The sequence below is a fragment of the Maylandia zebra genome, linkage group LG7 (assembly GCF_041146795.1).
Source record: "Maylandia zebra isolate NMK-2024a linkage group LG7, Mzebra_GT3a, whole genome shotgun sequence".
NCBI lineage: Eukaryota > Metazoa > Chordata > Actinopteri > Cichliformes > Cichlidae > Maylandia > Maylandia zebra.
In genome coordinates this window covers 2,582,757-2,606,983 of record NC_135173.1, presented here as the reverse complement: position 1 = coordinate 2,606,983, position 24,227 = coordinate 2,582,757, and the positions used below count along the sequence as shown (strand labels likewise).

The window sequence follows — 24,227 nt, the reverse complement described above, 5'->3', positions numbered from 1 at the left end:
TGGATCTGCACACTATGTACACACATACAGCAGCAACTTGTCAATCAAAACGTAGCCGAGCACTGAAACATTAGATACCAGTAAGTACTGCAGTCTGTGTTGCTTTTTATAACATAATAATACAATATGACTACGTTTACTGCATGAAGGGAGCTTGAAGCTACTGAGAACAGACGCTCACTGAGGCCATAATTCAAGTGACATCTAGAGTATCACCTGCTTGGCTGTCAGCACATCCAAAGCTATATGCCTGACTACATTAGGAGTCCCCTCTCTCTGACATTATATAGATCCAAGAATGAAAAATGGCTCTCATAGGTTTGGCAGTGCTGATGGACACATAAACAGCTAGGGCTGCCACAAACGATTATTTTGATAGTCGACTAATCAGATCATCATCCATTGGACATAAAACGTACAGCTTATTGCACCAGCAGCATCTGCTCTTATATAACTATCATTAGCTTAGAGCTTTAAGTGTTTAAGGTGCTAACTAAAAATAAAGACAAGATGATAGTTTATTAAATTTTAATGACATTTGCAGATTGTTTCGGTGAAGTTTAATAAACTCCTTGCTATCTAAAATATAACAGGACACCGGAGTAAATTCTCCAGCATCTCACACTTCTGATAATCAGCTGTCTGCTTGAGGTTTATTCAGCTGTGTAAAAACTATAACTTTAATCTCAGCCAAACCGATTTACTACAAATAAAATACTACAAAAAAAAATCCAAAAATAACATGTTTAAGTTATCTAAGTGACTTATATATCATGTTTAACCTGAGTAGCGAAAGACGGCGGTGGGTTTGAAAACGATTTGCCGGGAGTCAGACGTCTACGAAAACGTCGGAGCGCTTTTGAAAATATGTGGTGTCCTGATAAACTGAGCAGATATTTGAGGTTTACACAGCTACATTCTCGCCTGAAAATATGTTAAACGTTTATTTTGTGACCCAGAAAGAATAATAAGAGTAATATTAAAACTAACTAGCTGCCGCCATTGTTGGAAACTGAGCTGGGCCGCGCTATGAATTCTGGGACACAGCTTCTTCTTCGGGGTTTAACGGCAGCTGGCATCCTTGTACATGCAGTGCTGCCATCTTCTGTTTCAGTCCGTTATTACACTCTTAAATCCTATTACTTCTGCGGCTTTTGTGATCTTACAAAGCTTCAAACGAGGCGTCGACTATTAAATCAGTCGTCGACGATTTTGATAGTCGACGTAATCGTGACTAGTCGACTAATCGTGGCAGCCCTACTAACAGATGAGGACTGCCATCTGGATTATGATGTTTGCAGAGGACACTGTGATCTGTACTGAGAGTAGGGAGCAGGTGGAAGAGAGCCTGGAGAGGTAGAGGTATGCTCTGGAGAAAATAGGAATGAAAGGACAGAATACATGTGCAAGGAGTAGAGGTGGTGAAGGTAGATGAGTTTAAACACTTAAGGGTCAACTTGACATTACCAGAAAGCAATAGGCAGCAGTCAAGAGAGGTGAAGACACGGGTGCAGGTAGGGTGGAGTGGGTGTCAGAGGTGATTTGTGATAGAAGGACAGCAGCAAGAGTGAAAGGGGAGGATGACAAGATGCTAGTGAGACCTGCTGTGAGGTATGGTTTGGGAGATGGTGGAACTGACAAAAAGACAGAGCACGGAGCTAGCAGTTACAGAGTTCTGATACTCAGACAGTCACCAGCCAGATTAATAATGACTATTTCAGAGTGACAGCTCAGGTTGAGCAATTTGGAGACAAAGAGAGGTGAGATGAGATGGCTGGGACACGTGCAGAGGAGGGACGGTGTATATGATGGGCGAAGGATGCTGAAGATGGAGCTACCAGGCAGAAGAAAAGAAGATTCATGGATGTATTGAAGGAGGACGTGCAGAGGGTTGGTGTGACAGTAGATGTCACTAAGGATAGGATGAGATGGAGGCAAATGATTCAATGTGGCAACCCTTAAAGGGACCAGCTGAAAGGAGGAGGAGGAAGAAAAGGAGAAGACGACGAAAGCAAAAAAAACGGGTTTCATTTGATTGTTGGACCCCAGAGACAAACAACAGTTTACACATTAAATTCAAGGTGCAGACCAGGGTCTCTTGGGGGACGCCATGAAGTACAACATGGATTTCTTTTTAATCATCAATCCCTCTCACGTTTCTCCTCTTTTTAACAAGTGTCTCTAACCTGTGCTTTCAGTTCATCCTCATTGATTTGGAGCTTCCACCTTGTCTCTTGATACCTGACACTAATTAGATTTTGCTAATGACATTAACCCTTTGGATTAATACTTTTTCAAACCTACACCTAATTTTCCTTGCCAATCACGTCAGTCAGGCTCATCCAGTCTTTTGCTTTTTTTGTTGGATTTTTTCTTCACTGAACTGTCACCTCTTTAATTTTCCTAGTATTAGTAGTAGTAGAATGAGTGTGCACACATATGCACAAATGAAAAAATGTTGCCTGGAAACATATTAAACAAACTGTCAAATATACTCCATGCTTCTTTCACATCCTTTACTTGACTTTTCCATGCATCTCATGGAAAGTCATTATTTGGGTGACCTGGAAAAGGTGCGTAGTCCTTCATGAAACAGATCCATACACTCAGCATCACACCTCTGTAATAGGGCTCAGGGGAATGTGAGTGCACAAAAACAAGCTACTGTTACACCTGGGATAGCATTAGAGCAAGTGTTGATTGTGTGCCACACCGTCGTGTGGAAAACAGTGTTTAATATCTAGAAACTGGAAAATCCTCACGTATGCATCGCGAGGGATCATCTGTGCCGTTTCCAACCGTCAGCAACATTTGTGCCATAAAGCCAATATCTATACTGAAATTATGAAATATTCCTGTTGAAAATGCATAATCTTGTGGAATGAGTCATCCAATACTGTGCAGTATTACTCTATGATTAACTCATACCTCCTACACAAACACAGCTGACTTCCTTTTTTATTTTTGGGGACTTTCACATATCTGAGTTTAAGGATTTGATGTTCCCAACTTCAAAGACCTTTTGTGTTGCCAATCTTTGTGTGATGTTCAGGTTCAAGCCTAGATCCTGAGGACATGTGAAATGGTAAATAACTGCGAGAGAACAGTAAATCATAAAACAGCAACTTGAAGATAAAAATGCAATCAGAGATGCAGGTGGTGTAACACAGTATGTGCAGGTAGTTACAGAAAGCATGGATGGCAATCTGAAGTGGAAGTGGGGACATACTGAAGATATAAAGATATACGGTACACACCGGTCACTCTGCTGCTCAGTGCAGACAAAGCAAACGTCTCTAATAGGAAAACATTGACAGTATATCACGGGTCCCCTCTCACCTCACAACACACTAAAAATAGCTCCATAATTCTTCATGTTGGAAAATATAATGCAAATATTTACACAGCAAAACCAATCAGTTCATGATATTTGAAATATTAATTCATTTTTATAGTAAGTGCACATGGATCAAAACATCAGTTATAAGTCTACTGCTATAGCTAACAATCTGCACACACACACACACGTACGCACACACACACAGACACACACACACGCGTTATGTATCCATTGTGCATTTTTACAAAAAGGAATCTCGACTAAAGGAAAACAAACCCCGCGCCGAGGAGAGTTGCTACTTCCAGCTGACGTCACTGTAATTTCCTAATTTTAGCTCTTCTTTCTTCACCACGCTCCCCTGGTATGAATGTTAACCAACTTCAGTAACTTCCTGAAAACCTCATGAAAAGATGCCAGTTGTTTCCTAGAGATTAAAAGTATTTTTTTATAAATGCATATTAATAAACACACAGATTTTATACTGACGACAGACATAATAAGGAAATAATGATCATAATTAGCATGAGGTTCTGTGCCATTAGGAGTGTAATTGATCTCACAGTCATTTACCTGAGAGGCTAATAAGCATGCTCACTGACCTTAACTCACTCTGACACAATCTTAACTGGGAAAGCATTCATAACGTAAGCTGAGGGTTTTGTTTGCCTCCCGTTTCCACCTTCTGCTTTCTCTTCTCATTCAAGGTGACCTTGAAACCTTGAATTTTAAGTGGGGGGTGACCCAAACCTAAGGGATCCCTTTTAAATGTTGCTTTTAAAAATAATTCTATACTATATTTTCTAAGGGATCTGTGGACTCCTGTTCATTAGTGGTAATGTTAATGCTAATACTAATAACTGTCACTCATATTTCAAATTCAAATTCAAATTTTATTTGTCACGTACACAGTCATACACAGTACGATATGTAGTGAAATGCTTGGACAACTGCTCGTGACCTAAAGAAAACAAAAAAGGAAAAGGCTATGAATAAGATAGGAAATAAATATGAAAAATTAAAAAGGGTAAATTTAACTAGGAAGGAATAAAATATAAATTAAGGTTAAAAATGAAATAACTGTACAACACAAATTAGAATGAAGGGTAAATTTAACTGGGAGAATAAGATAAAATATATAAATTAAAGTTGAAAATAAAATAACTGTACAACAAAATACACAATATAGAACTATATAAGAATGTATGAAGGAATCTAAATATAAATAAATATATACACAATAACAGCAGCTGTACAAGTATTAACCGGAAATGAAGAATATAGTGACCAGTGTTGTGCAAAACCAAAGTCCAGAAAGTCCAGTGTGTGTGTAAGAACCATATGTGTGGGTCAGTACTGTGTGGTGGTGTGATTGAGAGACCGTATCGCCTGCGGGAAGAAGCTCCTCCTCAGTCTCTCTGTGTTGGTCTTCAGGGAGCGGAATCGCTTTCCTGACCTCAACAGAGAGAACAGTCTGTTGTTGGGATGGCTGAGGTCCTTCACCATCTTCCTGGCCTTGGTCCGGCACCGCCTGCTGTAGATTGAGTGCAGGTCAGGGAGCTCGGAGCGGATGGTGCGCTCAGCTGACCGCACAACCCTCTGTAGAGCTCGTCTGTCCTGCATGGTGCTGTTCCCGAACCAGGTTAAGATATTTCCCGCCAGGATGCTCTCTATGGTGCACGAGTAAAAGTTCCTGAGCACCTTGGAGGGCAGTTGGAAGTCTCTCAAGCGTCTGAGGTGGTAGAGACGCTGTCGGGCCTTTTTCACCACGGTGTTGATGTGACAGGACCATGACAGGTCCTGCGTGATGTGAACTCCGAGGTATTTGAAGCTGTCCACTCTCTCCACTGGGCACTCGTTGATGACGGGGGTCTGGTAGTTCCTCTCCTGCTTAGTGCTGAAGTCCACTATCAGCTCCTTTGTCTTACTGACGTTTAGAAGGAGGTTGTTCCTCTGGCACCAGTTCTCCAGATTCCTAATCTCCTTCAGGTAGGCCGTCTCGTTGTTATCAGAGATCAGGCCCACCACGACGGTGTCGTCAGCAAACTTGATGATGGTGGTGGAGCTGGTAGTGGCCACGCAGTCATATGTGTACAAAGAGTACAGCAGGGGGCTCAGAACACACCCCTGGGGGGCTCCAGTGCTGAGAGTGGTGGAGGCTGAGACATGTCCGCCCATCCTTACTGCCTGTGGTCTGCCAGTTAGGAAGTTGGAGATCCACTGACACATAGATGAGCTGAGTCCCAGATGCTCCAGCTTGGTGGTGAGTGTGGAGGGAATTATGGTGTTAAATGCAGAGCTGTAGTCTATGAAGAGCATTTTAACATAATTCCCCCTTCTAGTGTCCAAGTGAGTGAGTGATGTGTGGAGGAGATGAGAGATGGCTTCGTCTGTGGAACGATTTGGACGGTAAGCGAACTGTAGTGGGTCCAGTGTGTCTGGTAGTGAAGAAATGATGAAGTCTCTGACCAGGCGTTCAAAGCACTTCATCACTACTGAGGTGAGGGCTACAGGGCGATAGTCATTGAGAGAAGCAGGGTGGGGTTTCTTCGGGACAGGAACAATGATGGACTCTTTGAAGCATGTGGGGATCACCGACTGAGATAAAGAGATGTTGAATATCTCAGTGAACACAGGAGCTAGCTGGTATGCGCAGTCTCTTAGGATACGACCTGGGATGCCGTCTGGTCCTGCTGCTTTCCTGGTGTTCACTCTTTTGAAGGCTCTATTTTGGTGTTTCCTGTCTTTAAACAGACAGTCGATTTTGGCATGAGACTGATTTAGTTTTAGTCTTTTGAAGAAAACCTGCATTTGCTCTGGTCACATACTAAAAGCATCTAGGCTAGCTTTCTCTGTGACGTTTTAGATATCTGACAGAAACTAATGCTAAAGCTGAATCCCCTTTACTTGCAATATACTTTAAATATTAGAGCAACATTGGATTTTTAAATTCTTCATTGTTAGGGATGTGAATTGATAGAATTTAGAGATTCCAGTTCCATTATCGATATTGCTTATTCAATTCAATTCAATTTTATTTATACAGCACTAAATCACAACAACAGTCGCCTCAAGGTGCTTTATATTGTAAGGTAGACCCTACAATAATACATACAGAGAAGAACCCAACAATCATATGACCCCCTATGAGCAGCACTTTGGCAACAGTGGGAAGGAAAAACTCCCTTTTAACAGGAAGAAACCTCCGGCAGAACCAGGCTCAGGGAGGGGCGGGGCCATCTGCTGTGATTGGTTGGGGTGAGAGAAGGAAGACAGGATAGCAGACAATCAATCTGATTGGTTCTCACTGGCTCCACTTTGAGAGTCACCACCATCGCTAGGCAACATATCAAATACAGAAAGTAATTCATCACAAATCTCATTTCATTACTTTCCCATTTCTCCATAAAACGACTTGAACACATTGTCTCAAAATTACCATTTAACAATATAAACCTTTAAGCTACAGATACACACAACACAAATCCCTAATGACACACATATGATCTTTCTCTTAGTATTGAGGTATGAAGACAAAGTTGACACCAGAAACCAAAGATAAAAACCAGCGCAGCGAGAGTTTGATGTGATCATCACGGTGATTCTAGAAGCAGAGCCTGGAGCCTGAGAGCTCATGTTGAAGTTCAGGGTCTGGCTACTGAGCTGGGATCAGCAGACACTCAGTCTTGGCTAGCTTAGCATTAGCATGTTGTGTTAGCAGCATAACCCAGTTGTTTCTATCCGTGATGCGACTTCGTGCTCTCGTCCTTTCGTGCAATAAGAATCAAAGTGACGTCCCGGTACACGCTGTAGACTGTGACACTATTTTCAGCCTCTGGCACACAAACTGAAATCAACAAGTGCAAGTGGAACTGAGTATATATGTTAAACAGATCTTTGATCTTTCACTGAAACCTTTACTAATCAGAAGCTGTAGTGTGCAGCTCTGCAGATGTTGTAGGACACTAAGGACCAGATTTCATTAGTGGAGCAAATTAAGTGAGGTTGCAATCACAAAAATGCTCTGATGGGAGTAAAAAGTTCTGCAGATGATCTACTAACAATATGCTAATTTACAAAGACTCAGACAGTCCATTTAAATAATGCCAGCATTCTACCGAGAGCACCGCAAATTAGCAGATCCCCAAATCAGCAAGTTGAAGAGGGTGCAAGTAGCCCACTAACTAAAATAATGGAAAACATGGTAACTCAGATCAATGAGAGGCAGCTGAATGACAATAAGTTTTTGATAATCTTCCAGATCGTGGCAACAGTTCTCTGTACAAGCAGACACATTCTGCTATACATCGCGTATCAGGACTCTCCTTCTGCCTCAGCTCAGACAGTCGGTTTAGTTAAGATCTGCTCTGTTTTCATCCAAATACTAGTGTTCTTGAAGACTGGAAATATGTCGTGCACGGCTCTAAAAATGCAGGGTGAAGAGCTACAACGCACAGCCAGAGCTTGGGCACGATCCTCACACCTTTGAGTGATCCACCAGCGCTGATTACACACTTGTTTTTAAAAGCCTCTCATTCCAAGTAAATTTACACTCCTAAGCAGCAACTATCACAACCAAGTGGGACACAAAATAACACATGCTTCTTCTTTTTACCCTAAATTCAGGACAATTTTCACAAACTTGTGTGCTGCGAACCAAAATAAAGCACATTTGCATGATCTGATCTGAAACTCTTACAAAGCAAACACGATAAGTCCAACTACAAACAATACATCACAAACATGATGCTGGCATTAACCTTTTAAAGCCATGAGATAGTTTTGTGCTGACACATACTGTTAGTAAGCAGTTCACAGTCCTAAGACTAGTAGGGAAAAAAATTATTAATTTTTTAATTTGTAGGTTTTGAATTTTTCTGTTTGGCTTTGAATTGTTAAATAAAATAAATTAAAACAATTTTGTTATAATTATTGTCTTAAAAGAATTCAAACATTTAAAAAATGATTTCATTAGTGAAATTAAGATGCATGTGACTCTCCATTTTCTTTTCATGGAGACTTCAGTAACTATAAATGACCTTATTAGCATAATGTGTTCATGAGAATATAAATCACTGCTGAGACTCCCTGACAGGAGTGAAGTCTGACTGTGCCTCTGTATGCCAGTGTGAGGGCAGTGAGCAGAGCTCTGTTTGACCTTGGAGCACACTGTACCTCATGCCTTTTGTGGAGCGATTATGGAAATTCTGCAGCAGCTGCGGGACGCCCAGCATGGCCTCGAACATCACGGCCAGCGAACCCAAAGTCTCCACAAACACCACAGAGTCCAGCAGCAGCAGGGTGATGACTGCACACACGACGGTGAAGCCGAAGCAGAAGAGGAGGTAGTCCTCAAAGGCGCTCCACTTCCAGAAGTAATGCAAGTTCAGGTCTATGATCGGGAGATAGAAACGCAGACAAACATTTACTGGTAATCGACGGTTTTTGGACTCTAGTCAAAAATGAAAGAAATGGTGACAAGAGCAGAACAGAGAAAATGAAAGATTCTGAAAAAGAGTCAGAAACAGAAAGCAGAGATGATGAAACAGAGATAAATGTAAGCGCGTGTGTGGCTGCTGAGGGGTAACGACATGCTTACGCTATGTGAGGATGGGAAAAGAGGAGTGATTGAGACAGGTGCAAAAAAGAAGGACCAATGAGCACATTTCATTACAGGATGCATAGAATTCTGCAAAGACGGCACTAAAATCACTGAGCACATGCATACGTGAATGTAACAAAGAAAAACGAGATTTTTAACATTTCTATGACTTTGTAATAAATTGAACTTTAGCGAGGCTGAGCTATACATTTACGTTTATTACCTTTAAACCTTTTCATTGACACAAGCGTATTTATCACGTGTGCCGTTACAATTCAGAGGAAAATTAAAAGACCACAGCGTTTGTTAGCTTGCAGAAACATTAAAGAAAAAGTGAGTCAGTGTGACTGTGAAGTAAAATTGAACACGAGAACAGCCACACTGTGGTCTAGCAGTTTCTGTCCTGCCATCTTCAGTAACAGCGGCGACTCCACGTGCTTCAGAAGGAAATCTTATGAGCGGGAACATTAGGCTCACTACAGCTGAATTCCCATCAACCATCAGTATTGTACCAGTGGACCATTATATGAGATGATGGACAATCTCTCATTGTGTATGTATGACCGTGGAAAACCGGCTGACATCAGCTAGAGGGGATTGATGACTAAATAAGAGCGCATTAGTTAGTGTAGAGACTGGAGCACGCCGTGTGCTGTGAAGCACCTGACCTCTCCACCTGAGGTAGATACTTTTCAGACGTCCAAGTACGCTCGCTTCATGAGCAAAAATAGGGGCGTGTAGGTGTGTAGATGTAGGTGATTTTAAGCTCACAAACTGACGTTTCTGTGTCAGCTGATGTTTTTTACTTGTATGGTTTGAATGATGCTTCTGTGCTCTATCCTGGTGTCTACTGTGATCTACTCGATGAACAGAAAACAGTCATTAAGAAGACGTCAGACACACAGATGTCTTCAAATTGCATTTTGGTTCAACCAAGACGGTAAAATACAGATACTGCATTCAAAATGACACAAACGAAAAAGAAGAATCTATTTCATTCCAAATTAATCAATTCATCTTTTAAGAATGAATTAATCCAGACTAAGACTTAAGGTGGAATTAACCATTTAGTTTGCTGTCAGCTAAACTAAAAATGAATCATTTCAATTCAGTTTCATTTGTATAAGCAAACATCCCAGCATTCACACTCCGACCCCAGACTATCAAATCAAATAAGCGAAAACAACGGAAGAAATCTGAGGAAGATCAACAGACATCAGTCCTGATTCCAGTTAAAATAATCGAAGTATAAGAATTAGAGACAGCAATGCTATAAGAAAAGAAATGATCGCAGACTCACAACATTCATTAGAAACTTATTAAAGGTATTAAACTGCATTTTCTTTACTTGTGTCAGATGAATAGATCAGACATGCTGAGAGTCAAACTTATTGTTACGATTCAAACACAGCAGGTTTCTGTTACTACTGTATATACATTTGACTCCACTTGTACTGCCTGATTAAGGACACAGTAAGAGTACAAATATCAGTTTATACATGTAGAAAAGTTATATGATAACTTTCTTCTGAAATATTAAACAACACAAGTCTATTAGTGGCTTTTATTTCTTCATAGTTTATTAAAAATCTCATCCTGACGTGTTTCCATCTCACATTCAGTGGAAACACTTCACACTGCGGTGGCTCATTTCAGACAAGCTGAACTGTTTTGTGGGGTTTTTGGCTGGACCATCACTACCTTCCTCACCAAGTTTCACACATGCCACATCTGCTGAATGTCCTCGTTCCAAAACGGAAATTCAGTGCACACTGCAGATGCATGAGTGGTCAGAATGGGACTTCCAGGAAATGAGCTAATGAGACCCAAAATACTGGAAGTTGGATTTTTATGTGTGGAATCGCAGAACTTTCTGATCGCATCCTGACGACGGTTTTGCACGACTCTTGCTTTTCTTGGCGGTGGTGACAAAGATACAGGAGTCAATGTTTCTGTGTCACTCAGAGAGAAATGTTTCCAGCTCCTCCGTCTGAACAAGGACTTTTCCATTTCTAACCGTACACGCGATACATACGTGTGGTTGCGCAGAATAAGCGCGCACATGCATCAAACACCTGACTGGGACATTTTTGATTTCACTCTTGTACGCTGCATCTGCTGCGCTGTCTTGGGACACACAGAATGAGACGTGTTGCAACAAGTGCTGCATGTTTGCAGCAAACAGCAAATGTGATTAATGGCTTTATTAGAACATACTGCAGCAGACACATCACCCCCACACAGGGTTCGCAGCTTTCTTACACACATGCGACAGGACAAATATCGCCTCTCTGGACAGACTTGTGTCGTTCATCACAAACTATGAGATGAACAGAAATTAGAAAGCTTTTAACAAAGCAGATCGTTATAATTAACACCATTAAATCTGTCAATAATATCTTTAAGAACGCCAGCGGGCTCATTTCCCTGTTAGCTTTAACTAAGCTGAAACCCCCAACGTAAGACTAAAATATCTCTTTCCTCCGTAACTGGACCGTGAAATAAATAAATCAAGTTGAGAGGGGAGAAGTAAACAGTCCATCCGCTCCTAAAGAAGACTAATCTAATATAACAATATAATAATATAATAATAGCGTATGTGCTGGTTTTGGACCTTATTGTTGTGTCTGATTTTCATCTGAAGGACTTCTCTAAACCGGCTGAATATCCTCAATGTGCTTGGCTCCAAGGTTATTATCGTTAACGAAAACTAACAAAATAACAAAAACTAGAAGTGAAAAAACATTTTCGTTAACGGAAATAAAAATAAAAACAAAAAAAGGAAAACTAACTAAAACAGTAATGAGTGTTCACAAAACTAACTAAAATTAACTGAATTTATAGCAAAAATGTGTTTAGTTTCATTGATGTGTGCGTGTCCTACAATAGTCGAGGGTGAAAATGAAGTTTAGTTTCCAGATTTTTCTTGCTGTGTCTCATTATGCCAGCAGGTGGCAGCACGTTAGTCGAGTCGTCTGTGTTGCTGCTCCGTCCACGCGCAGAATCATGTCAGGAAAAGTCGGGAGAAAGCGCCAGAGTCCAATTTGGGATTACTTTGAATATGACTGTGTTTTGGATAAAGCAAGTGTCTTGTAGTGGGAAGAGACAAATTATGAGGGACATTTCTAAAGGGAAAAAATCCCACAAACCTTAAAGTGAACTTGAAAAGCTCACACCAGAAGGCTAACCTAGCTTACCTTGAGAAGGGAGCACACTCAACCCTCATCCCCAGAAACAGAAGCTAACCCCAGGCAAGGCAGAGTGATGCATCCCGAGACAACAGGACGGGGACATCTACATAACTGTGTGAGTCAATTGCCTTCAAAAAGTTTATCAATTCACTTGAACCAAAATTACGAACACCCGGTGCTGCAAGAGCTAATAGTCTCATTGGGGCCAAGATATACATTTTATAGTTGCCTGGTATCAATGGTTGTTCATCTGCCTTTATTTATTTATGTATTTATTTATTTATTTAAAGAACCCATAGGTGGGAATGTGAGTTGTCTGTCTCTGCGTGATATGATGAAACTGGGATTTTGTTGCACTTAATTATTGCAAACACGACTAAAACTATAACTGAAACTAATCAAAACTAAACTGAAACTAAGGATTTTCAAAAAAATAAAAACTAAACTAAACTAGCAAACAATCGGTAAAAACTAATCAAAACTGATATAAAATTGAAAATCTGAAGTCAAAACTAAATAAAAATAAAAACTAATGAAAATTGCAAAACTATTAAAACCCTGCTTGGCTCTCACAAAACTCTGTCAACCTGAAAATAAACCAACTTGATAAAGTTGGGCATCCTGCTGAAAACCACGGGTAAGACATAAATTAGACCTGCAGGTTAAATCTGCCGTCACAGACTTCAGGTCAAGGTCAACGTAAACTGTTCCTTTCTTCAATCACTGACTGAGTGACTCAGATTTCTATTACGCTCAACGTGAACTATCTGCGGTATGGGCTAGAAGAAGCTGGAGTGACTGAAGACTGTTCTCCAGCTTCCCCCTCACCTGAAAAACCTCCTTTACTCTCAGATTAGTCCCAGCTTCAAGCTTATCTTTTGTTTACAATATTAAAGACCTTAATTGTCTTAATTGTTTTAACTGGGTTAATTTGTTGTTTTAATTACTTCTTAATAGCTAAATTTCTTTGGGCTGTTGTCTGATTTTGTGCAGCCCCTCAGACAGCATTTGTTGTGTTTCATGCTCCGCACGAATAAACAGACCTGACTTGAGCTACTGCAGCCACCGGCGCTTGGCAGAGGGAAGGAAGTGCCAGGAGAGGTTGGCCTTTATCACAAAATTAAAAGCTGCTTCATTTCCTTAAGAATGAGGCCGAGGTGGTGAAGTATCGAGGCGCTGCACCAATGAGAGTAGTGAAAATCAGTGTCACCTCTCTGTGTAGCACTCCTTTCTGAGCCTCTCACATGTTACATTTTCAATTTTTGAGCTCAGCTTAACCTTCCTTCTGCTTATCTGCAGCACACACGCCAAGATGCCAAAAAATGTTCTTCTCTTGTTCTCTTCCTGAGAGCTGCAATCTATTTTCATACATTAAGCAACACGCCGACTTCCCCTTCTTTATCCCTGCACCCCCCTCTCTCTTTTGCAAAGCCTTTAAAAAGTACAACCAAAAGAGAAGACGACGTCTTTTATGGAGTCGCTTCTATTATCCTCCTGCACCGTTCTCTGACCACTTCACCTTTTCCCTCACGATATTGGAATCCTTTCGTCGGGAAGGGCAAGTGACCGCCTTTCTCAAAGAGCTCCCTCCTTGTCTGGTGGGCCTGAAGACCAGAGGCGCACTTCAAAGACCCCAGAGACTCCGAAGTGCCAGGAGGTGAGGAAGCACTCTTCCTTGACACAGAGTCTTTGTTTACACAAAGGTCATTGGAGATAAGACAATTTAATGAGTAAAAGACATGTCGATACCTGCGTGTGACGTTATTCTGGGAGGAAGTGTCTCGGCAGGAGGAGCTACAGCGTACAACTCCAGACATTATTTCAATGGCTGTTTGATGCAGGCTGCACAGAGGCTGGAAAAGATGATTAGAGATGGAAGCATATATATAACTGGAGAAGGTGCCTGAGTCAAAGAGTAGTCCTGAGATATACAGCAGAGAAGCTAAACTAATTTCCCATCAGGCTTAGCAGAGAGAGAGAGCAGCGTGGAACCAAGAGCAGAGACAGAGATGTGAATTGACACTGACAGCTAGAGAGCTTTGAGATGTGCCGACTCAGCACTGTCAGTCTGCGTGTACAACGACTTAGCTCTGTGGAGTCTGCTCTGTGTATTTTAAGATGTGTGAAAGTTGCTGTTTGACATCTCTTGTAGGCTGTCTCGTTCGCCGCTCGGCTCGCTGGCCTAATCTGCGGATGGATGGGACTTCTTGTTGTGTTGGGTGGAGTGGACTTTTGAGATCGCTGTAATGGGTAATAATGGATTGGATTTATACAGCGCTTTTCAAGGCACCCAAAGCGCTTTACAATTCCACTATTCACTAATTCACTCTGACATTCACACACTGGTGGAGGCAGCTAAGGTTGTAGCCACAGCTGACTGACAGAAGCGAGGCTGCCATATCGCGCCATCGGCCCCTCTGGTCATCACCAGTAGGTGGTAGGGTAAAGTGTCAGGGACACAACGACCAGGACAGAGAGCCCGGGGATCGAACCGGCGACCTTCCGGTTACAGATGCGCTTCCCAACCCACTGAGCCACGGTCGCCCGGGTAAAGACGGTTTAGATAACGCAGGCAATGCGAGCAACTAACTTCCTCACCGTATTCTAATCCAATCCAGGAGCTGTGGTCGGCGGTCGTGTCAGAATCCGCGAACTGAGCCGCAGTTTGGTTTTGTCTCCTCAACACAGCTCCACAGAATACTGACAGCACGAGGAACAGACACGCCTCCTTCATAGGTTTTAATGGGGACGCTGCAGGAGCTCTGCAATCATTTGGATGGGCAGAAATACCACATAAAGGGGGGTGGGATGGGGGGGGGGGGGGGGGGGGGGTCTTGTTTTCCCAGCTTGGTTCACTAACTGAACAGGACTGAGAGAAGACAGACAGGAAAGGGTCCACTGCTCTGCAAGCTCTCTGAATAATGCAAATGTCCACTCATTAGGATATAGTGAGAATGTAAAACACACTGGGCCTCTCCCTTTCTCTCTCTCTCACACACACACACACACGCACACACACACACACACACACACACACACACACACACACACACACACACACTGCTTGTGCCTATGCTACGACAGCTTTTCTCGTGCCTATGGTACGACAACTTTTCTCCGTGCCCCTGGTACACCGCTCAGAAACACTTTGCCACACACACACACACACACACACACACACACACACACACACACACACACACACACACACACACACACAAATCTACAAACATAAATAAATAAATAAATAAATAAATAAACTGCCTTCCCGGCAGATTAATGTCTTGAACTAGTTTAGATTTTGCTCGCGATGGATGAACACACAGCCTGTGGTCAAACTTTTACTATATTTGAGTCGAGTCACGCTGACTGAGATGAAGATCACAGATTATAAAATCTATTTAAAATTCATTTTCACTTGAGCACAGAACAATTCAGTCAAAAAAAGTAATAAAAAGCAGAATATAAAAAGGAAGCAGCGATCACCATTATTTGAAATGACTCTAGATATTACCAGTAATGTTTCATATGGACCCTCATCCACATCAACAGCTTCATATCACCGTCCTTTTTTAACACACTTGAAACTCTTCTTAGTGAAGAACAATTCTGAGATGCAACAGTACAGAAGAGCGGGCAACTGGACGCTCTGAAGTAGCTATGCATTACAAGAGTTATCTGTGGTAATAAAAGGGGCTATTTCTGTGAAATATGAGGTGATTTTCTGAAGAACGTTACCATCCGTGCTCAGTCGTTCAAGACAGAAAACATTCGACCCTTTAGGATGGCTCCTTAATTGACGTTTCCAGTTGCCAGGAAAGCTCCAAGTAAACATGTTTTTGTTCCGAGTATGTGGGACACGTAAAAAATATAATAAACAACGAAACAGCGTAAGTTGTGAAAATGCCATTTAGGTCGTTTTCAGCATGATTACTTAACAGACTGCTTCAGGCTGGTCCTTTAAAGGAAAAGAGGTTAAATCTCATCATCGTACATCACCGAGGGAATTCTCAATGTCCACTGCAATTAATGCAATCTTTTTAATTTCCATTAGCTTCTGTCTGTTTGCGCGATACCTTAACAATGTTTTGTTTTAATTTCAATTTGTGTTCTGTTGCAGCATCTTTTCAATTTTCATTTTAATACAGTTTTCTATTTGTTGCTTCAGTGCCCAATTTACTGTAAGTATGTCTTCTATTTTAATCTTTTATGTCCAGCACATTAATAAAATAACTTGTTCTATAATCCCACGGAGCACAGCGGTAAAGTCTCTCATCCCCGCATGGCCACATCTGGCAAAGCTTTTTGCCTGCGTGCATCTTTTTATAAATATCTACTCACAGAAAGAACACAAATTTGCATAATGTTCTGTGTATCATCAAAGTCATTCATGCAAAAACATCCAAGTAATGCATTCAGCAGTCGATAGTTCTAAGTGGCTTGCCTGAATGCCTAAGGCTAAGGCATTGTGAGCCTTTTAACAGAGGCTTTATGAAGGAAAACGTTTTTAAAAAGGTGCCGTAAGCTGAAAGGCTGCAAGGTAAGAGAGTCACTTGGGTTCACACTTTTGAATCTCTCCAATTCTCTGGGTTTAGAGCGTCATCTGGCACTCTTACTTGAAACTGAGATTACTTGGCTGGAAAAGCAATCAGTCAAGGGAAAGCCATAAGATGGCTAATGATAGCCAATCAAATCTATGGGCTGGAATATCAATGCCCCCGAGCTGTCGTCAAAATGTGAACACTGGCATTAAGCAACTGGTTTCAGAAAATTGAATCTCTTCCCTCATGGAAATCGTCATAGTGGAATATCTAAACCGAGTGGAACAAACAGCCGATTCTTCCTGAAATAAAGCAACATAAGGACAACAGCTGACTTACCACATGTGAGTCCGCGTCTCTACCTCTGTGTTAGGTGAGGGTGCTGCCTTAAGCATGCAGGATACAAAATATACCCACCAACAATCAGTGAACACCCCACACTGTGACGTGGTGCATTCTCAAATCAGGCATCACTAGACCTGGAAGGATAAAGAGCTCTTAACGTCTGATGGGATGTGTTGGACTTTTCAGTTTCCAAATCAACCACCAAACAGCTGTTCCTGTGTGTGCAAAAGATAATACAACAAGTTGTACTCCGGGGGTGAAGGGTCAAAGGGCAAAGGTCAGACTTTTTCTTTGTACAACAGAGATTAGCAATGCTAATGTTAGCAGCCAGCGCAACAAAGGGCAAACAGCCGACGCAGCAAGAGCTGATTCTGTCGCCTTAACAGCACACTCAGGAGGTATTACATGAAAGATTATGATGTGATACAACGGGAGACTTAATAAAATGATTTCCTAAAAATGAATAAACAGTGAGTGCAACGTTACTATTACCATTTAAATGAGTTATTCTGCTTTACAGGCCTTTTGGCTACTACAAGAGAAAGACACATTCTGAAACATACTTAAGAAAATAAGGAGCTGAAAGTCTTTTCTTTGTGGTTTTTAGCAAACAGTCATTTGTCAACAGCATTTTTGCTGCAGTAGCACTTTTTTGAAGGTGGGAGGCTTTGACCTTCCTGTGATCCATGACTGATTGCTCCACTAGTGATTGTTTTTACACCCCGTGTGTGTGTGTGTGTGTGTGTGTGTGTGTGTGTGTGTGTGAGTGTGCGCGTGTGTGTGTGTGTGAGTGTGCGCGTGTGTGTGTGTGTGTGTGTGTGTGTGTGTGTGTGTGTGTGTGTGTGTGTGTGTGAGTGCGTGTGAGAGTGAGAGAGAGTGTTGTACATCTGTGAGGGTGTGTGGGTACCAGATTGTGTGTGTGTGTTATGTCAGTGAAGACCTCCATCTATCAGTCCAGGTAGATGCTAACTGAAGATGAAGGCGTGTGTGTGTGTGTGTGTGTGTGTGTGTGTGTGTGTGTGTGTGTGTGTGTGTTCTCTTTAACCTTTGACTGAGATGAGGACTAACTAACGAGCTGTATTAGCATTAATAACTCACAGCAACATAGAAGAGTAATTGTAAGAGCTTCATATCACAGCATGTGCTCCTTCACTACTTATGCAAAGAGTCGCTTCTACCTGCAACTTCTATTTCAGCTTCAGGGCCGCTCACAGTTTTAACGTACTTTCAAACTCTCACATCCTCGCCACAATCCAGTTTACTTTTCATTCTTACACTAGTTCCTTTGTCAGTCTCCCTCCCTGAAAGTCGGCGGACGGCTTCCACCTGCAGCTGTGAGATAAACAAGAGTGAGTCAGTCAGCTGTGCATGCTGTGCTCAAAAACGATGACCCGTCTGCACAGGCCACCACAGTCAGGCTCTCGCAAGACTCAGTGCAATTTTTGTGTTTGTGCGATTATTTCATTGTATTCAGTTCAACATGACGAGCCTTAGAACAATAAGTACGAGTACATTTAAAATGAAATGAAACAAAATTATATACAGTCGGCTCGGATAAAGTGAGATATCCTTGATATCTCACTTTATCCGATAGAAGCAGTACAACACAGCTAAACTGTGCAACCAACCTCAAGTCACAAGGAGCACTTGGCACATGTTTCCATGACTCTTATCCTCCCTCAGTCCTTCTGTGTTTCTCTTACACTGTAAAATCCGTTAAGCAGAGAAAATCAAAATTTAAAAGCTTTTTTTGCTGCCACTGTCCTTCATTTGCCCCAACAGCAGCTGCATAATCCTCTATCTTACCTTGCATGCCCGTTCAATCCGTAAATGTCTTCAACCTTTTTGAAATTCCCAAATTTGGGTAAGTCTGAAGGTAGTTTGGCCTCAAGACACTTCAGCAAGTTCTTTTTTAAGTTGTTTTTTTGCTTAGAATTTGCTGTCTGCAGCAAAATGAAAGCAGAACATTGGTTCAAATTAAGTGCTGTTGTTCTTGTGTTTCACATGTTTTTCAGATACAGGCTGAGTGAGCAGCTGTGCTTTGTTACTGATGCCAGTTGATAAGCCGTCACCCTCTAATCCCAAACACCGAAGCCCGTTTCTAACACACTGACATAAAAGACAAGAAGTCCTCAGTTTCTCCAAAGTAGTCATTTTTTATTCATTCTTTTCTTCTCAGAAACTTTAAAGATAATAACAGACGGATCGGAGTCTGTTTTCAGCAGGAGCAACTTCAGGTGATTCAGATGAAGCAAAACATCCGTGGCCTCGCTTCTACTTTTTTGCAGACTGGCACTTTCAGCCAGTGTTGGCAGCTCATGCTGTCAGAGTAGCACGAGCCTGAGCTGTGAGGACTTGTTTGATACGTCAAAGCACAGAGCTGACGCTGAGCTGCAAAGTCCAGCAAAGTTGACTGTGCTAATGTCCCTTCATGCACCAGGATAAGTACAAGAATAACAATGTTTCTGTTGCTCTCGCTGCACTCAGCACATTGCATGAGAAACACATCTGTGAGTCTATGATTGTGTGATGTTCACGTACACCTGCTCCCAGACAGAGTCGGCCGTGTAACGTCAGCTTTGTAGCTTACGATAAAAAACAGTTCCTAATGCTGATGTTTGACAGGAATTCATTTGGACCAGACACGCCGATGGGCTTATATGGTGAAGATTTTAGAGTTATGATACCTGTCTCAAACAGTACTACACAATTATTACTATTAATATATCTTCTATCACAGCGGTCCCCAACCCCCTGGCGACGGCCCGGTACCGGTCCGTGAGTCGTTTGGCGCCGGGCCGCGAGACTTGAGGCTCGGGTGTGACATTTATGGTTTTCGGGGTCTTTTCCTGTGTTGTAATTGTGTGTCTCATTTTGAAAGAAATGTTTACACATGACCATAGCGACCAGAGAGCATTATGGGGCAGAGCGGAGGATGTTACTCAGTGTTGTAGGCGCATTTCAGGAGGACGCTGCTAATAAAGTTACACAGTGAATTCATGTTTATTATTATATTTACAAAATACCACATTTTTTGTCTTGGTCGGATCATTTTATTTTGTTGTATTTATCCGCAACACCTTAAAGGCCGGTCCGTGAAAATACTGCCTGGCATCAAACCGGTCCGTGGCTGGGGACAGGCGGGGGACCGCTGAGCTATCAGTTAAAATATTCAGGAGCTGCATTTTAGCAAATTATGTGGCATTTAGTAAGCGTCTGCTCTCTTTACCCATTTCTGTCATTACACGTTACACCAAATATCTCTGCTTAAAAACTCTTCAGATTAAGGCAAAGCTATTAGACATTTTGAAGTGGATGTAGGCAGACAACAACATCCAAATGTCCTGGATCACTCAGGCTCCTTCCATTAGCTCCACAGCTCTAAAGCAGCTCCGTTCTGTGTCCACACAGCAGATTCAAAAGGGCTGTGAAAGACTGAACAGTTGAATTGTCCAGGATGGAGAGTGTCTGATGGATGACAACCAGCATTGAGGCCGAAGCACTGAAATGCTGTGACCTTGGTGCTGAGGATGAAGGAGTGGAGTGAACAGAAGCGAGGAGGTGTGGTGTCAGCGGAGCACTCTACCCACTCTAATCCACACTGCGAGAGCATGACAGACACAGAGAAGCATGAGATCAAATTAACTACACTTTGGCTCTGTTGTTCTCTCGTCCTGTCTTGACGGTCTCTCGCAGACACACAAACACACACATGATGTGCATGCACATACACGGTGCACACATATGTAGAACACAACCTGTTTCCTCTTTTCTCTCCCAACTTTCCGCTTAATGCAGATTCACTCACACACAGACGCTCTAATGCAGTCAAAGCTAAGCGTGTGTGTGAAGGTGATCTGTTCTGATAATAATCAGCTGTTGACCAGATGGAAGAATCAGGAGGTCCAGATAAGGAAAAAGGTACACACTGTTTATTAAAGCTTTACTTCGGCAGATACATTATCAATGGGAGGCTTTCTTTCTGTTCAGATAAGCAGGTGTTAATCAAAGATAAGCAGCAGTACTGTTCTTTGCTGCAGACCACTGGGTGTGACAAAAGCTCTCTTGACCAAACAACATGACCTTCATGGCAGAGATGTGCTATGTGGGCCGTGTCTGTGTATTAGTCTAAGGGTTATGTTGGAAGAAGACCTCTTAATGCTTTAATGCTGTGCTTTATTAATATGTGCAGATTCCTGGAGGGGAATAAAGCCTTAAGTGAACATATGATATACACAGACCAGCATTACAGGGCAAAGACTTCACAGCACTTGCAAAAATAGAATGTATTGACATTACAACATTATGTAATGTCATGTAATGTTAAGCAACAGAATTAGGAGCGTTCATAAACCACGTTCAACCCTCCCACATGTCTAAAAACTCTGTTCACATTAAATAACTGGACTTTCCTTTGAAATACTGGAAAATATCAGACATGCAGCTACGCAAAAGCATTAAGGCTGCAGGACGACTTTTAGCTGATCTATGCAAATCTGTACCAATGACGCATGTAAACATGTTGGGATTCACATGCCTGCAAACTCAGGAAGCTGATACAGCGTGGTTAACGCCGTAGATGTTTGAACAGCCCTGCACATTCCCCGCTCGGTCACAGAGCTAGGAGTGAGGTCGTGCACGCCGTGACTGCGTGGATCACATGACATGAGCAACAGCGGCGAGAGCTCCATCTACGTCACCGCCGCGACCCCCCTGCAGCAGGAACACAGACCTGATGCATGAAAATATAATCAGGCATGTTTTGCAATAGGCTGACAAATGCAGCGTTATATTTGTACAGCTGCACTTTTGTCAGAAGTACTTGAAGCGTGCAGATGGAGAATGCAATAAAAATGTTATCATTTTATAAATGAATCCAAATGCTCTCACAGCTCGTACAAAGATGTAAAGGAATAAGAAGAATCGTACCTGACAGTGTGATCTTCTGCCAGATGTGCATTCATGTTCAAAAGCAAAAAAATTGTAAAAAAAAATGTTTCCGTAGATCCAGACAACAAAGACAACAAAGACAACAAGAACAACGACGTGCGTCGACTGGAAGTGATACACGAGTTGGCAACTTTAGCGAGATACACAGGACGTCTGTATCCACAGTGTTACACACACACACACACACACACACACACACACACACACACACAGGTATAATTATCACATTACTCAGTCAGAGAGCACAATTACAAGCACAGCAGCAACATTAAGTCATTATTTTGCTGAGAAACATTGTTCAAAGTTAGCGCCCACAGCAATTTAATGAGCGTTTATCAGCAGCTCTTGATACCAGGTGTCCACAGAGCAGATGTTCTGCTACTGCAGCAAACAACAGCAGATATGCCAAGTACATAACAAATACACACTTATAAGCATGAAATTGTGTTATGTTCTTGTGTTTGCAGCCCTGATGTTGTCAATCAGAGGGAGGTTATCTGCTTCGGCTGGCTTTTTTAACATTTCTACACAGCGGAGAAAAACATGGGCGACTACTGACTGCCAAAGGCTAATAAGCTGAATCTGGGCTTATCTTTAGGTGCAAACATAGCGCTTCATACGAACCCTAAAGGACCTCAGCCGACGGCGAAAAGATTTCCGCAAAAAAATCTTCTCAAAAGTCATCACTCAACACTCTGTCAGACACTGATCTAAATAACAGGCGACGTGCATCGGTGCTCGTTGTCATACCGGTACGGACAGAAGCCTGAGCATCAGCAGCCTGAGCATCAGCAGCCTGAGCATCAGCAGCCGGGCAGTTGCTGCGAGATTGCATCAGTGTCCACTTGTTTCAACAGAGTAGATGAATGAAGAAAGATTTATAGGGTTGGAGAGATGAGCAGGAAGTAAAAATAAATTAAAAAGTTCGTGCAAATAATGCAAAAAAGGATGTCGGGGAAAACAGACAGACGACTTACTGTAGAGAGAATATTTTACTTTTTCTGAGGAATCTCAGCTGATGATTGAATGTGTCGCCTGCTTACGACAGAGCGACTCTGACGTTAACTGCAGAGCCAAGTTACATATCCAAACATTCAAACAGCATTTTGGTTTCCAGACTCAAAACTTCTTTTTCTCCTAAATCTAAGAGAAGAAAATCAATCGTCTAAAAGCGGAACGGAAAACTCAATAACAGCACGGCGTAAAGTTCACAGCGTGAACTCGAAAAGATTTAAATCATGGCCGCACTGCACTGTGTGCCATGTGTTAAATGACTCGCGCGACATTCAAATAATAATTAAACATTGCCAATCGCTGCCTTATTAAGCATCAGTGTGTACTAACACTGTCTGTGCTTCCATCGCTTCTGATAAACCGGAGCTGTTTGTGGAGTGCCTGCTTTCAGAAAACTGTGGAAGCAGCAAGAGATTAAAAATTACTCATCCAAACAAGAACGAGCATAAACAAACAATAATGACACTCGCATCACCTGGTTGTCTGTTTTTGTCTCTGTGATATCCTGTTTCCTCAGTGGCATTGCAGTTTGTCTATCTTTCTATCACTGTCTTATGATATTAGTGGTGTGTGTGTGTGTGTGTGTGTGTGTGTGTGTGTGTGTGTGTGTGTGTGTGTGTGTGTGTTTGTTTCAGGGCAGTCCTCCAGGCACCGATGTTCTCAGGAAGCGCTGTGTGACATGCTGGAGACGAGTCTAGCATCTCGTAGATGGCAGAGTGCCCAGGGCGCAGCATCACCTCTCCAATTAGGACAGCAGGAAAGCTCCCTGCTACATCATCTACTACACACCACTGGAAGTTCCTGCTCCTGTGCAAAAATTATTATCTCTAAATTGTTGTAGAGTTAACACTGAAAACTTTGGCAGATTTGACTTTGTGGCAAGTTTGAGGTGGAGCTCAAACTGTTGTGACTCGTGTGGTTGACACGAGGACTACGCGTTAAATCGTGTCACAAACTTCAAAAACAGGCTAGAAATGACATATTTGGCCAAATATCCACATAAATGTGGATACTGATAAGGAAGAGTGAATATTCTCAGGACAAAACCCTCCTCACATGGAGACCACCGAACACTTTGTTCAAAACGACTCCATGTCCAGACATTTGCGTCCTCACACCCACAGTGGAATGTCAAAAAAAGTTCAGGGCTACAGTAAAAGCAGGTTCGGTCTTAGTGAGAGGCAGAAAGTTTTCTAATGAGAGAGCCTGAGGGCTTTTAAAATTTGACTCATATTCCCTCTGATCAC

The 24,227-nt window shown here is 42.1% G+C and overlaps 1 protein-coding gene across 7 annotated transcripts in view; it reads right to left on the bottom strand.

The window, feature by feature from the left end:
- Nucleotides 1-24,227, bottom strand: part of si:dkey-246g23.2 (solute carrier family 66 member 2) — a 58,954-nt gene that overhangs the window by 18,078 nt on the left and 16,649 nt on the right. For 6 of the 7 annotated variants that reach the window (XM_076885540.1, XM_076885539.1, XM_004568216.3 and 3 more), the window contains exon 4: nt 8,513-8,729. In XM_076885540.1, coding sequence (XP_076741655.1) covers nt 8,513-8,729 — 217 coding nt within the window. Of the gene's footprint in view, nt 1-5,938; nt 6,082-8,512; nt 8,730-24,227 lie in introns of those variants that run through there. The other variant, XM_014410713.2, reaches the window with a different exon arrangement.